This window comes from Epinephelus lanceolatus, chromosome 7 (assembly GCF_041903045.1).
Source record: "Epinephelus lanceolatus isolate andai-2023 chromosome 7, ASM4190304v1, whole genome shotgun sequence".
NCBI lineage: Eukaryota > Metazoa > Chordata > Actinopteri > Perciformes > Serranidae > Epinephelus > Epinephelus lanceolatus.
Genome location: NC_135740.1, coordinates 29,934,830 through 29,951,193, shown reverse-complemented (window position 1 = coordinate 29,951,193; position 16,364 = coordinate 29,934,830). Strand labels below are relative to the sequence as shown.

Below are 16,364 nucleotides of genomic sequence, written 5' to 3'. Positions count from 1 at the left end.
GCTCTATCACCTTTGTGAATTCATCTAGACGTAGGAACAGCAAGGAAAGATGCATCTGAGGATCTCAGGGTGTGAGAAGGAACAAAGGACAATCAAAGTCAGTTTTAACCTCTTGGGACATGAAAGAAAAAATGTTTGTTGTGTTGATTTTTTAAACATAAACTAGATAATTGGGATGTAAGAAAATATCGCAAATATTTTTTCTCAGAAATGTAATTTATGTTTTATAACATGTCCCTTATAGTGGACATAAAGTCAATCAATTTTTTTTTTAAAAAGTACATTACATTGACATTAATGTTACATAATAAAATTCATGTTTAAGAAATGTATTATCAAAGGTTTTTTGCATGCTTTTAACTGGTTATACACAGTGTGTATAATCAGACAAAGAAATTTACATGTCTGACTTTTCCTCATTAATTTTCAACAAAATTTCTTCTGGCTCCCTCAGTGCTGTTTCCTCAAGTATGGAAAATGAAAGGAAGCAAGTCTCACTGTCCCCAAAGAGGACACTGGTTAGAATGTGTACTTTGAAAGGCTTAAAATGAACATATACTTCTAAAAACTTAATGTAATATAGTTCAGACTCTCATTAAAAAAAAACATCATTATGAGGAACCGAAACAATTTCTCTGTATAAATATGATCACTTAATTCCTCCTTTTGTAAAGACAGAGGATATGCTCTGCTGGGGACATCCTCACATGTGTTACACCACTTAAAAGCCCGGGATGTCCTTTTTTAACAGTACATCAGGACTCAAATCAACTACATGTGTGATGTTGGAAATGAAGGCCTCAGTCTCATGTCCCCCACATTCATATTTGTCATATAAATTGCTGGGTTGCAGCAGGATATAACTTGAAGCAAGGCCTCTCAGGGCTTTGTCAGTAATCAATAAGATCTTAAAATCAATTCTAAAAGCAACAGGTAACCAGTGTAGGAAAGCCAGGATTGGTGTGATGTACCTCCCACACTCTGTATTTGCTAAATCCTTACTATCTAAAACTGAACTGAAAGTGAAACATATCTATGTTCTCCTCAAAGCCAGACTCCATTGACAAAAAACGTTAATTTTACCTCACTGAACACAGGAGCTGCTGGTCTACTGCCGCCATGATTGGCAGTCAGGTTGTGTGACGGTGTGACTTCGGTTGTGGTGACCTCTATGAGTTTAATTCATCAAGATTTTTCTCCATTTCTGGATTCTCCACTGACAAGAGGCTTGCGAGAAAAACAGTTTTGTTCACATATTAAACGTAGCATGGGGTGAATAATTAATGTGCAAACTGTCATTTGGGGGGGTGATGTATTACTTTAAATTCAATTCAATCTTTTTTAAAGAGCTTAATATCACAAATCACAGCATACGACATCCCTTTATCCTTGGACCCTCGCAGCAAACAAGGAAAAACTCCCCCAAAAATCCCTTTGACGGTAAAAAAAGATGCTCCAATTTTAGTTTCTGTGTTTCTAACAATTTGTGAGGAAGTTTCATTCACATAACGACAGTAAAAAGGACGTTAATGACCAACATCAAACTGCCCACATGTACAATCTGTGCTCTGATGCAAAAAAAAACAGTTTCCAGTTCTTTGATACTCGTATCACTGTAATTTATTCTTCATGAAAAGAATGAAATGAAATACAAAGAAGGTGTTTCGTCTGAGAGAACATTTAGCTTCACGATGACAAGTAAAAATATTCACAGTTGAAGCCAAATATTTAAATCATACAGTAACAAACAAATTCTGTCAACCTAATAAAAACTGTCTTTTAATACATAAATCAGTATGCTGTGTGAATAATGTATGGCAAGACAAACTGAAAGGAATGACACAGCAAGTCAGCTAATAAAGACTCCCTCCTTCCTGGATGAAGGCTTCTCCTCCTCTTCCTCACGTGTGTGTATGTGTGGCTGAAGATGACATGAGGCTGCCCCCTGGTGGTCACTTCTCGATCAGTGAGTCCAGCTGCTCCTGCAGGGAGGCCAGCTGTTGGAGCAGAAAATAGAAGTGGTGATTGATGCCCGACAGCCCTGGGGTGTAATTGGAGGGTAAGTGGATGATGATTAACATGTCTTTTCACATTAATTTGCTGCCTTCATTTGTCAATACAAACAACGACCCAAGACAGCGGGTGGCCGCTATGCCATAGCTGCAGAGGGGACTCCGCTGGTCACCGCTGACAAATTAAATTTCAAGTGATTGAATTTGAACCCTGCTATCAGGCATGAAAACCGTTGGGTCTAAAAAGGACAGTGAGCACAATGCCATCTGCTAACACACTATTTGACATTTATACAAGATAAATTCATGCGAAGTGCTGAAAGCTGTGGAGAGCTCACAGCGAGGCACTGATCCATGGCTTTTACGGAAAGGTTCTCACCTGCTCCATCTCACGCTCCTCCTGCTGAATAATCTCATCCAACAAAGCTTGGAAGCGGTTCTGTGAGAAGAGAAGAGACAAACAAGATTTGTTCGCGCCGACATGCTGAGCCTCATTAAACTGTGATGGCTTTAAATGCGTGTCTGCCTGGGCTGCTCGTGTCGCCATCTCCTCTCTGACAGAAAGGCCACTTGGAATGCCAGTCAGAGACAGCTGACCTTTTCCCTGCGACTGTGATAATAACGACTGGAGATGGGGCTTTGACGCTCCCAAAACACCGGGCAATGAGAGCTCTAAATGGCAACGTAAAAAGGGCCATGTCTGCTCATGTTTCACTCATTGAAAAGTCTCCACTAAAGAGCGCCTGGCAGAACAATGAATTTTCATGCCACTTTTTCTGCATAGAAATGCGTCTATAGTGACAAGCTGACGGGAAAATGTAATATTTAAGGCTTTAAAAATATGAAAAACGGCCTCCGACACTGTGTAATCAGCTGTTTTTATGTTGTCTCACATCACTGTTGAGAGAACTTATGCTGCATGAAGACTTCTGCCTCCAAGCTCATCTGCATGTTCTTGTTTATGTTTCTGTACATGAAGACCTAGTTTCTGAATTAGTGAGAAAACTGTGTGTGTGTGTGTGTGTTTGTGTTTGCTGCTTACTTTGAGAGCCTGGTTTTCCACTTTCATGATGAGCTCCTCCTGCTGTTTCTTCCGTGCGCGGGTTTCCTGGAGCTTGGCCTTGATGCCGTTGATCTGCACCTGATACTCCATTACTGCGGGAAAACAGCAGGAGGTTCACACATTAACCACTGTCACAAATAACACTCTGACAGTAGGGATGTTTCTAATTACTTGTTTCCCTGTTGTTTAAACAAAAGTTTAAACTTAGACCTGTCGACTAGTCTAAAAGTAAGAAAACATTCATAAAATCTATAAAGTTAAACACAGTCAGAATCATACACTGCGCATATTGTAAGAGCCACTTGAAATCGTTAATGACATTTTCCAGCAATTCTTTGCAAACATGACAACATCTCACAAATAAAGAATGAACAAATAACACTTATTTACTGAGTATTTAACATTCCACCTCATCTCCATCCAAAAACACACACACACACACACACTCAAGAGGTAACTCTCTCATGCATGCAAATTGACACGACACACACACATACGTCCAGGCTTCTCATACCCTTTCTCTACCAAACTCCCTTTAATCGTTTCTGTTCAGGATTCTTGGAACTTTGGTGCCATCACATAAACCAGCCCATGTTTCTACCGGTTTTAAGTGGAACCATTGTAATCAAGAAGGCGCCATTAACGGAGAACGCTGCATCATGTAAAACAGAGGTAAACAGTAGTAGCAAGACGGCAGGTCGCACTGATTACCTGTGAGCTTTTGTTCTGTTATTACAGATATTGATTTTTATCCAAAAAACAAGCAACTATTAATGAGACCACTACACGCTCTGTTTTCTAATCTTTATTCTTGCCCCAGCATCCTCTCTTTCCAACATGTGGAATGTGCCACGCCCACTGATGTCGTCACGGTTTGCACATCACATCAGGTCAAGGTTTGATTCGAGCTGGGGACAAACCTTTTAGATTCCAAGCTAATTTATTTTCGGTCGAAATGCTTTGAGAGGTTTGAAATTAGGTGCAGGAACGTGAATGGAGCCTGTTTTAAGTTAGTGGAAAAGGGGGTATCAGGATTTCCAATGGACCCAACTAATAACATCCTGAGCACTCGACGACATCCAGCAGCCGGCGTGACTGTGTGTGAGTCTGAGAGCGCACTTGTGTGTGCAAGAGAGAAAGTTGTTGATGCTCAGAGCTGGTGGTTAGTCACGCATGTCGATCCAAACTTGTTTTCCTCTAGTTATCTTGATAAGTTTAACCAACTCATATTTGTGGTGCCGACTAGTGAGGGTGGCAATGTTTAATCGACACATCCCTATCAGACAGCATGTCATTTATGCTTTATTGTGAGGAGTAGATAGAAAAAGCAGGAGTGATGATGTGACATAATTTGAGAGCAACACTACACTCACAAAGCCGTGAGGGTAAGATATGCACCTTAGCTTGTTGAACCACAAGGATGCCTCCATTTCAGTTGACAAATTGCAGTTAATGGGAACAACAAATCCATTTAACAGGACGTGAGCCAGCAGGCTGGAGCACTAAAAGACACAACTAAATCAGTCTGCTCCGGGCTCCACAGAGGGTTCTCATTAAATCCAGCCAAAGTGATTGTGCCTCACAACAACAACCTGTGGCTCCATCACCATCACCATCAACTAACTTCCAAACTAATTGTGCTCATCCTCTGCTTCCCCCCAAACTGACTCTCAGTGCTCTGATAAAGCCCATCTAATATGCAAAGCCAAGCAGGAAGGCGTCCCTGAAGTCCCATTTATTACAACATTGCAAGGCTGCCACACACACACACACACACACACACACACACACAGCCAGACTCCAGCTCTGCTTGACTGCAGCAGTGGAGCTGACCGGTAGTGGTGTTGACTGACAGCTCCATGTATGTAGATAAGGAGGCATTGAGCTGTCAGGCTGGACAGCTGTCTGAGGTTCACGCTGGGCCACAACACCTGTCAGACTGTTAAATCGAGGAGGAGAGCTGTCTGTGTGTGCATCTCTGTGGGCACAGCACGTGTATTTAAGTCAAAGTAGGGCTACTCATGAGTGTGTGCGTGATGTCTGGCCTAGAAAACTCAGCTCTGATCAACCACAGACACCTGGCTGAGGTTATTTATGACCTCTGCTTTGACAAGTATCAAAAGGGGTTTGATTTAATTTCATGTCTCACGTCTACGACTGCATTCTGAGAACAGCATGCCAAGTTCTCGGCTGTGACCTCTTTGACTGAAAAATGACAGAATATAAGTTGGCAGAAAGAATCAGCATTCACACCAAGGTGTGATGCAAGTTGCAAGCACAGCAGGAGAGATTGCGTAATTCTAAAGCTGCACTTACTTCCTCCACCTACATACACACACTTTTTCTGAATAACTTACACATTCTCACCTTTATAACAGATGTACATAAACACACACATACGTCCATATGGTCATACATCCATAGGTTACATATCAAAGAGTTTCAACTTGTTTTTCAGTTACAATATTCCACCACCTTTTTCAGACCTGAGTTTTTGAACTGTTAACAATTTGTAAGTGATATGCAAACTGTATTTCTGATGACAAGTAATATAACATGTCAGCAGGGCTGCAGCTGACATGTTTTTTCACTGACGATTAATCTGTTGATTAATTTTTTCAATTAGTAATTAAAAATAGTAAAAAATGTTGATCCAATGTGCTATATTGTTGCTGTTAGAGCCCAAGGAGATGTTGCTTGTTCTGTCCAGCCAACAGTTTAAATAGTCTAAATTTAAAGGTGCTGTACGCGACATTAAAAGCATTAATACAACAGCAACCGAGAAGATTCTCAGTCATCCTCTTAAAGGGATAGTGCACCCAAAAATGAAAATTCAGCCATTATCTACTCACCCATATGCCGAGGGAGGCCCTGGTGAAGTTTTAGAGTGCTCACATCCCTTGCGGAGATCGGCGGGCGGAGTGGATAGCACACCTAATGGCAGATGGAGCCCCAGACTAACGTCCAAGAGCACAAAATTGAATCCACAGAGTACCTCCATACTGCTCATCCATAGTGATCCAAGTGTGCTGCAGCCGCGACATAAAAAGTTGTTTCAAAAAACATCATATGAACTCTGTTTTTAGCCTCACTGTAGACTGTAGCTCTGACTGCTTCTCTGTGCTCCACGTTCACGTGTGCGTGCCTGCGCAAGACCAGCGAAAGCATGAGCTTTGCTCACCCGTGTTTACATCACCTGACACGTGCACCGCAGGGGGAGACAGCAGTAGCCACGTCGCTAAAAGATAATTTGCACTACGGTCTTTTAGCAAAGGACAGCCCAACATGTCTGAAAACTTTGAAATTGAGGAGGAACAGCATTTCTTTGTTGAGCCGTATTTGTTTGAGCCCGAGTATAGGGACGGAACTCAGGCTACTGACTACTACGGAATTCAGGCGGCTGGCTGAGGGTCAGGCTCATGAGCTGCGGCAGCTGCTTCGTCCAGTAGCCTGAGTTCTGTCCGTATACTGGGGCTCAAACAAATACAGCTCAACAAAGAAATGCTGTTCCTTCTTCAGAAATGTTGGGCTGTCCTTTGCTAAAAGACTGTAGTGTAAATTATCTTTTAGCGACTGTGGCTACTGCTGTCTCCCCCTGCGGTGCACGTGTCACGTGAAGTAAACACGGGTGAGCAAAGCTCATGTTTTCGCTGGTCTCGCGCAAGCACGCACACGTGAACGTGGAGCACAGAGAAGCAGTCAGAGCTACAGGCTACAGTGAGGCTAAAAACAGAGTTCATATGATGTTTTTCGAAACAACTTTTTATGTCGCAGCTGCAGCACACGTGGATCACTATGGATGAGCAGTATGGAGGTACTCTGTGGATTCAATTTTGTGTTCTTGGACGTTAGTCTGGGGCGCCATCTGCCATTAGGTGTGCTATCCACTCCGCCCGCCGATCTCTGCAAGGGATGTGAGCACTCTAAAACTTCACCAGGGCCTCCCGCGGCATATGGGTGAGTAGATAATGGCTGAATTTTCATTTTTGGGTGCACTATCCCTTTAAGTGCTTTATCACAGGCAACTTGCTTGGGTTTCTTGAAGATGTTTCTCATCCAAGAGGCTTCTTCAGGTCTTCATGAAACTCAGGCAAGTCCAGCTGCCTATGATATAGCAGTTAAAATCACAGCAGCAAACAACTAATTGTTAGTAAAGGTGTAGTGAAGTAATAGTGTCCTGATCAAAGAATTAAGTCACGTTCCCTCTGTGTGTGTGTTGCTACTCCAGCTTCTCTGTTTCTTGTTGTGGCTGTGAGTTGCTGTGCATGTAAGTCCCTGTGTGTGTATCCCTCTGGCGAGTTGATCACTGCCACTCTACACTACATACACACAGCAGTTACGGACGGTTATAACACCGACTGTGTCGTGGCAAAAGCCCAACACCATTCTTCCGGTTAACCCAAGGTTAACACTGTTAGATCTGTCAGCACTGTTTGCACTGTTAGCACTGTTAGCTGCTGGCTCAGCTACCTGAGAGCCATATGTAGAAAATCCCAGCTCAGAATCATAGATTTGCTCTGAATGTCATATACAGCTCAATTAAAATGATAAAAGAGAGACAATAAAGAAGCTTGAACAAGTAAAAACTTTTTCATGATAAAGGACTTAAATAATTAATTGTTTTATCTCTCTATGTCAGGAACATAATAAATTTGTCATGCAACCACCAACATTCATCCAAACCTGTTAATATTCAAACACATTTTATAGTTTTCCAGCTCTGTGTAGAAACGCTGATATCATCTCACCTATTTGGTTGTTCCTATCACTTTCAGTCTGTGCAGAATCAGACTCGTTGAGCTTCTCCTGGAGCTGTCGGACCAGATCATCCTCCGTGTCCATGATATTCAGGTCCTCGTCCTCGTGCCGGTCCCCTTCATCCTCCTCATCCTCGCTGGAGCTGCTGATGTCGTTGAAGATTTCCCTCAGTTCGTCACGCTGGACTGGCCATGCAGAATGCACATTAGAGTTATTAACATGGACACAAAGATGGGAACAGCGAGAACACTTGCTGGGGTTTGATTTAGGTCACAGAGACAACAGTCTAGTGAGAAGCAGAAGTTAGAGCTATTGCCCCGCATGGCGTAAACCAGGTGAGATTAATGTGGACTCCAAACACCCAGCATGTGAGCAGACAGGCACACAACTACTGTGCTTTGACACTTGGTGCTTTAGTCACATAGCAGGACGTAAATCAGTGCTTTTCAAATAGTTCTGATCTTGTTATGTCTTTGTTACAACACTGTGCCACTACATTTTTAAAAAGATATATTAGTCATGCGACTCAGGCACAACTGTCATTGAAGTACCCATAAGTGTAAGCACTTACTATGCACGGAGGAGCTAAGAAGGTTTTCCAGAGGCAAAAATAATCTTAAGGCCAAAGAGTAACTAATGCTTGGGTGCGCTCTATTTCCATTTCAAACCACTGGGGCAGAGGCTATCAAGAGTGACAAGGGCGGTGTGCATGTTGAAAATGAAGTAGGAAACCTCCGCTGGTGAGGTGAGGAGAGTATCAAAGAAATCGTTGTACAACAGTCGGGTCAATCACACGAGCAGGCTGTGCCATTTTAAAACGGCTGCACATTTTATAACCCCCCCCCCCCCCAAAAAAAATCAGGCCTAGTTTATTCACTGTTCACAAATACATTGTAGATTTACATCAAAGCTGACGCGGCTTTTTAGTTGGAGAAATAAACTGGTCAATATTAGCTTACTGCAGATATATCTACCTGTGTTTATGTCAGACAGTAAGGAACAAAAATTGCAGCACAAAAATGCTTAAAATACTTTTAAAGGAATACTTCACCCTCCAAATGACCATTTGTAAATCAATCACTCGCTTGGGCTCTCATTTATAAAACAATGCGTAGGCTCCATATTAAAACTGTATAGATAAAAACTAAAAATGGTGAGCACCAAAAAGTATCGACAATTTCTACAATCAGGCTTCCACCTCACCATCTGCATTGTCAATTTCCTGTCTCCAAAATGTTCATAAGCATGGGTCAGAGTTTCTCCCATCAAGTCTGATTTTATTGATCGCAGCTTTTCCGTGGGAGGCGGTGTACACCTCTTTCAGGCCTCAATTTGTGCATGTGCAGTGTTTATAAATGAGACCCCAGGTGTTTTGTTGAATTCATTCTTTTGTAAAGCATCTCTGAGTATCTAGAAAAGCGCTATATAAAACCGATTTATTATTATTATTATTATTATGGTGAACAAAGAATCCATAAACAGAGAAAATGCTTGATGAATTGAATAATCAGCAAGTATGTTTAACAGCAAAAGTGTATCAAAACAAATGTTTACAAACTCTCACACAACTCATGCAGGTTAATCCAAGTGTCATTTATCCACTCATATGCTTGGTACTTCCCAAACAGACAGACAGCCCTTTCAAATGGAAAACTAAACTGAAAGTGAAACATATTTGTGCTCTCTTTGAAGCCAGACTCTGGTGTACTGCTGCTTTGATAAGTTAATTGGTTTGTGTTATTGTGTGACTTTTGTGTTTTAAAGAGAGATTCACCAAAGTCTCATAATAACACAAGCTATCTACTGATTGAGGCAGCGATAGCCCAGCAGCTCCAGTGTTTAGGGAGATAAAATTACGGTTTTTGACTCTGGCTTTGGAGAGAGCATAGATTAAATTTAACTTTTAGTTCAGTTCCTTGTCAAAAAGGGCTGCTTGTACTGAGTGACTGGATACATGAGACCTGGATTATACTGAACGAGTTGTGTGAGAGTTTGTAAACTGATGTTCTGATATAGTTTTGCTGTTGTTAAACACAGTCGCCTGTGACTTGAAATCATCAAGAATTTTCGCAGTTTTTGGATTCTTCGTTCACTGGAGGCATTCAAGGAACACAAAGTTTTCTTTACCTATTCGATGTAACACGGGGTGAGTAATTGATATACAAAATGTCATTTGGGGAGTGAAGTATTCCCTTAAGATAGGTCTGAAACTGTCTCCATTACTTTCTTTGTTGGTGGCAAGTTAAAATGTCCCACTTAGTGCATATCTTGTTCAAATTTAAGCGATCCTTATCAAAAATCTTTGTTTATATTACATGATAATGTTTAAAAAGTTATATGTGACAATCTAACATCACCATTTAATACCAATATCAGCCTCAACAATACAATATCGATCGGGCTTTGCACTCTGAGACCACTTTATCTTACTCTCCATGATTTACTAATGAAAACCATGTTTCTCTTACCAGAGGACCCATGACCCAACTTGTGTCCCGAGGTGCCAGGCGAGGAGTCCAGGTTGCCCAGAGAGCCGTGCTGATCTGCCTCCTTGGACTCATCTTCTGCTATAATTTCCCACCCTGAACATCATGTGTTAAGGTCAACATACCCTCTCTGTAGATTTCCCTCCACTATCAGAAGTCCTACATTCAAAGACTCATGTTCCTTCAAAACTCTCCTTTGAAGTAGACTTGAAGGGTAAAAACCAGATGATACTCCAAAGGAACTGCCTCAACTTTCACATTCATTAGTGTGTCATGTGTACGTCTGCTGCTGCATGCAAACACTAAAACTATCATTAGAATCTGGCTTCACTGTGAGCAACTAAGCAATGATAATGAACAGTCCATCTCAATTAACACACAGCAAGCAGGCACTCAAAGCGGCCCTGCTGTGCTCTTATTCTGTCAGGCAAGTTTAGAGTTTCATTAGAGCGCTAATGGCCTCCTTGCAAAGTGCATCTCTCTCACAAAGGCATTAGACAGAGTCAAGTCAGGTGAGCCAGCAGGAGTCAGGACACCCGCTTTGGCCTTAGATCAACCTATTTTGGATGTAGATGGGAGCGAGGTTATATTTGTACTAAAAGGACAAAACAGTATCAACTATCTTGAGCTGTAGGATTTAGAGGGATATACTTGCAGATATGAAATATAATATAATAAGGATGTTTTCTTTAGTGTATAATGACCTGGAAATATGGATTGTTGTGTTTTCGTTACCTCAGAATGAGCTGTTTAAGGGTGCTCTCAGACCTAGAGTTGTTTTGCTTTGGTCTGAATCAGGGATTAATTTTGTTACAAAGTTGTCTAATTGCCTAGAGTTGGTTCGTGTTCTCTCAGCAGCATTTACAAGCGGACCAGATCAAATGCCTTGTGTGAGAAAGCTGCTCTTGATTGGTCAGAATTTCCATGTGGGAAAAATCCAGGAAGTAACAAAACGCTGAAGAAGAGTACACTTGCAAGATAAATGTGGCACTTTCTAATGTCACAGTGGAGGGACAACTACGCAGGTTGATTTTAGCGCTGCTCATCGTGGACTATATTGCTGTCATTGTTCATTTTAGTCAAACCATACAGTTTGAAAACGAGGTGCGGCTCCAACTAGAAAACAATGTTTTGATGCATTGGATGTGCTGAATGTGCATATTAAGGCAGTACAGGAGGAGGTGCACATTAATAATCCTCCAGGACTGTAACATGCTCATGTCAAACAATGCGTGACTGCAGCTGGTTCAGATCCAGATCGGAATACGTTATCACCAAAAACAAACCGCACCAGAGTTGATTCGTAACCTGATCGAGACCACCTCTTCAAGAAGGTCTCCGTCTGGTTGTTTTGGTGCAGAGCTGAGTGTGATTGCCGTGTTCACACCTGCCCAAATGAACCGCACTTAAGGGGCAAACTAACTTGAGCTGGATTGAACCAAACCAAACAGGGCAGGTGTAAAAGCAGCCTAAACCTACAGAGGGAGTGGGTCCTTCTCCATTGAATCCGCCCTGTTCCACCACCATGTTTTTACAGTGATCTGTGATGTGAAACTGCTTAAATTAGTGTTACTACTAGTTTTGATCACCTGGTCCTTTTGTTTTGGAGAGGAAGTGACTGCTGCAAAAAATGTGGCTCACGATAAAAACCTCTTGAACCATGAACACTGAAGGAATTCTAGTCAGGTGAAGTTTCAGCTGGTTGCAATCTGCAATCCTTACCACTAGATGGCACTAAATCCCCTAAATCTTACTAACTGTTCCTTTAAAAGCTTAAACCATGGCTTGGAGTCAGGGGATGATTTGATTCCACATTACCAGCTGTTTCTTGCTGTTACATGACATAAACACTGTTGTTGTTTTGCTTGGTTACACTGGTGATAGGTTATCTTTTTTGGCTTTGCAAAATGGACATGCAGAATATGTGCAGTTTTCAAAAGGATACGGACACTGACAGCCTCGGCGTCGGTGCTCAGCAGTCTCTTCACTTCTTTTTCCACATCAGGGGATTCAATGTACTGCGAGAGAGAGAGAAAGAGATTGGGTTACATGCAGCGGTAGCAGCATCTCTCTCGTTCTCTACCTCTGTCTCTCTCTCTTCCTCAAACACACACACACACACACACACACACACACACACACAAAGACAGCAGCTGGCCGTATGCCAGGAAGCACATTAGCGATTAAAAACAGAAGAGGCCAAATCAATATGGCTCGGCTGTACACCTTCAAGAAGATTTATTCAGAAGACAAAGTAGAAGTGTAGTGCTCAACCACACTCGCTTTCACTTTGATCAAAGCAATAGTGAAATTGCTTTTTCGCATGCCTTTCGGGCAAACTTAGATGGAAAGGCTTTATTTATATGTAAATCTTAGTTTTCACTTTCACCACAGTCCCTGTTTTATGAAATGTAAATGTCTTGTTGGAAGAGTGCCTAGGAAAGAGATGGATCATCCGGCAGGATGCTAAAGAGATGGATGGGAAAGGGGAGGGAAGCGCTGAAGGGGAAATGAAAATGTCAAAACCTTCTTTTTCGCCGTTTTCCGAAATCTCCTCTTGCGTGTGTTCTTCAGAGGGCAGGTGACTGAAGACCAAAACAACAGGATTAGTTAAGTCAAGATTACTCAATCAGCCGTGGAGGGGCAAATTATGCCTCCTGAATTGCTGATGTGCCAAGTTTTCAGCGCTGACAGCTCAAAAAGCTGTTGTGTCTACTCACTGCCATGGTTCCAGACAAATTTCTTGTCCTTGTCTTTGTCCTTCTTCTTGCTCTTAGGGTCTGTTCCAGTTGGTTCCTCTAAAGGAGGGTAAAGGTCTCCATCTAGTGTACATACCAGCATCTAACCCATGGATGCAAAAAACGAATGGTAAATTACTCTTTGCTCTGCTGATTAATGCTCTTGTATTACGGTATTATAACAAAAAAGAAAATCTGCGTTGAAACCTCAGTTTTAAACGTTAATTTCGTTTATAAAAAAGTGCTTTTTATTCTCACTTGGTGTCTTAAACTTAACAACAAAAATGTTTTAAATGTTGAAAACAACACTTGTATCCAATGAATTTCACATCCTTATCTTCTAATACCACTACGCTGCTCTACCAGGCTTTTTATTCCCAATCATCATCCTAAACTTGAACAAGAAATGTATCCAATAAAGATGATGTCCTTAATTTAATGACACTGCAGTGGTTTACCTGGCAGACATCAGCAGTCTTGTAAAATGTCTTCTTGTCCACCGTTTTTAGGGACTCGATCATACAGGGCAGATCCACCAGTTTGCAGGCCAAAGGGACGCGGTCTACTCTCACTATGCCATGACGACCATCAGCTACAAAGAAGAGGGACAACATAACTGATTATAATGAGATGTTGTGTGTAAGACAAGGGTAACCACTGACATAAAAAAAAAAAAAACCAATGTATAAATGCAGGTGCAAAACAGGGCTGCGCGATAATGAGGAAAATGTGATGTGAGAACTTTGTTGAATATTGCGATAATGATATTTGTTGGGATTAATAAACAGTCATTAATGTGCACTCAGTTTTGCTTATCTGCACAGTATACTGCTAAAATACAACAAATTGCTTGTTGAATTAAAAAAAGGAAAGGATCATGAACTGCACACAAAAGGCACCAATAAAAAAAAGAATGATAGTTTCATTTTAAAGTAAAGTTTTCTTTCAGCTTTACTCTCTTTCAACTAACTCAAAAAGTCAGTGTGCAATATTGTCTATCTTTCGTGGTGTGTTTATCATTCAAGTTAACATTGTAATGGCAATTTAAAAAAAAAAATTATTATGCAGCCCTAGTATTCAGACAAGTATAGCTTCCGACTATTTAGTGGTAAAGACTGTGACATTTGAACTTAGTTGTCAGACTGAAAATGGTAGTGAGTAGTGCACCAAAACTTAAAAATAAATTCCAGCTGACCCAATATTTACAGCTGCAGAATGTGAGACTGATTCCACTGTGAATTAAGTCAGCAGTGCTCATACGAAAAATATATCAGTGACTCCCTAATAACAAACTAAAAAGACTGAAAATCTTTCCTCGTAGAAATATTTACATTTCACAAGTTCCAGACTACATTTCACATTGATAACCTGACAACTTTGATATGACAGTGATTTGTAAGACAAATTAAATTGGTATTTGAACTATGACGTCACACATGTCAAACATAAAAGCCAGTACTAAGAATACTAAACCAGCTTACGGTGCAACTCTATGGTGAGTCTGTCTTTCATGTTCATACTGCTTGACTGGGCAATCCTTCTTACTGTCGAGGCATACTCCTTTTAAAGAAAAAAAGATTAATCCATGTTATTTTACAGTCACATTGAATTTTATATACATAAAGTGTTTCAGTTGTGCAACAGTCTCACCGTAGGAAGCCTCAGGATAAACTGACTCTCCAGCTCATAAGGAGCATCCTCCTTGTTCTTTGAGCCGACCTTCCCAGCTAGAATCAAAACACAACAGCATGAACAATGGGATAAAACAGCTCCTTTGTTGCTTGATATGTATTTATGAATGCAATATAAACAATGCACTACAAACACACACCGATGTTTGACGTGTGCAGCTATACAGTTAAATCTATCTGGTTTCAGTATTAAAGGGGGCACTGTTTTTTTTGCTTATTTTGAACTAACATACGTAATACAGTATATTACTGTTTAAATAGTCTGGTCTACTGATCAATTTCATCTCATATATCTGAGCTTTTAAGGTCCTTCACCCAAACTAGGCCTCTTAAATCATCCCTTACCACTGCTAGACACCTTAAATAAAACCCTAAATAAAAGCCTTTAGGAGAAAATTCACCGTAAGTCCTCTACTAACTTTTAATGCTCATCATATTTTTATTCTTAAATTATTTCTTCTACAAAAAAGGCTATTACTTGTTTTACTTCTTAGCTACGAAGTTGTTCTGTTCAGCTTTCATTGGGTATATTTTTAGGTAATGCATTAGGTATACATACAGTACAACTTCTTGGTATACATTCAGACCACTGCACTGTTGGAGAATGTAATATATCTTTTTTGGTTTATCATATTTTAGTGTTGATAAACAATAAAGTAGTCAAATCAAAACCTTTTCTCAGCCATTATCCCTTTATGTAAAACAGCCAGCACTATCATGACATTGCTCAAAAATATTAATTTAATTATTAGTTCAATAAAAGACTGTAGTTTGACACATCTTGGTATGAATGGCCTCTGTGTTTAGCCGATGGGAGTGTAAATAAGTGTAACGTAAACTACGCCTAACTGAGTAACTTTACCCAAAATTACACCTCTTATGTGCATTAAAATCGAGTTTATGACACAGCAAACGCAAATACAGCTAACTAATTATGGATCTTACGGTATAGCGTTATTAGTCACAGTTCGTGTACCGTTAGGCTAATGTAGCATGATTGTAACAACCTGTGTATGATGCTACAGACAACACTCATAAAACCGCTACAAACTTTGAAATGTACATACTATCGTTGACATTTTGCAGCAACCAAATTCCCGCAATTCTGACCTGTTTTTCTCGTTATAATTAATTCATTTCACCGATGTTACATGAACAGCGGCAGCATGTTTACAAAAGATAAGGCTAGCTATCGTTAGCTTTGTTAGGCTAAATTAATAGCACCAGCTTTTAACGTACCTTTCAGTTTAGATGTCATCTTCGTCTTTGTAATATGGACGGTACAGCTGCATAAATGTGCCTAAATGATAAAAAAAAAATAACACCCAGACACGTGGATTTTGATTCGAAAAGCAGCGCAGCTTAGCATAACCGAGCTGATGCAGACATGACCGAGACGAAAATACAATGGTGATAGGCTCTTGCTGCATTCAATGACTCCTCGGAAATTTCTAATGTTTCTATGTCTTACAGCAATAGACATGTTTTCAGCACACTTTCCAGCACCCTAGATGAAATGACAGCTTATCTCTCTTTCTCAGATATCCTTCGTGCCTTCCAGTATAACATCAACCCCGCTAAACAAATTCTTAGGATATAGTGGTCGTGTCACTTGC

At 40.7% G+C, this 16,364-nt stretch overlaps 1 protein-coding gene across 1 annotated transcript; it reads right to left on the bottom strand.

Moving 5' to 3' along the window:
• Positions 1 to 1,597: 1,597 nt before the first annotated feature.
• taf7 (TAF7 RNA polymerase II, TATA box binding protein (TBP)-associated factor) lies at positions 1,598 to 16,165 on the bottom strand. The gene is made up of 12 exons (XM_078169422.1): positions 15,988 to 16,165; positions 14,708 to 14,784; positions 14,539 to 14,617; positions 13,516 to 13,649; positions 13,040 to 13,160; positions 12,846 to 12,904; positions 12,265 to 12,337; positions 10,302 to 10,415; positions 7,824 to 8,018; positions 3,055 to 3,167; positions 2,392 to 2,451; positions 1,598 to 1,997 (listed from the first exon to the last, which is right to left on the bottom strand). The coding sequence occupies exons 1-12, from the start codon at positions 16,004 to 16,006 to the stop codon at positions 1,953 to 1,955; spliced, it is 1,089 nt and encodes a 362-aa protein (XP_078025548.1). The 5' UTR covers positions 16,007 to 16,165; the 3' UTR covers positions 1,598 to 1,952.
• Positions 16,166 to 16,364: the final 199 nt, after the last annotated feature.

Bases quoted from the DNA above. Each gene is read 5' to 3' on its own strand.
- taf7 (XM_078169422.1), bottom strand. The intron at 14,618-14,707 runs GTGAGACTGTTG...TTTCTTTAAAAG, and splicing joins TTATCCTGAGGCTTCCTACG to GAGTATGCCTCGACAGTAAG. The intron at 10,416-12,264 runs GTATCCTTTTGA...CATGATGTTCAG, and splicing joins CGCCGAGGCTGTCAGTGTCC to GGTGGGAAATTATAGCAGAA.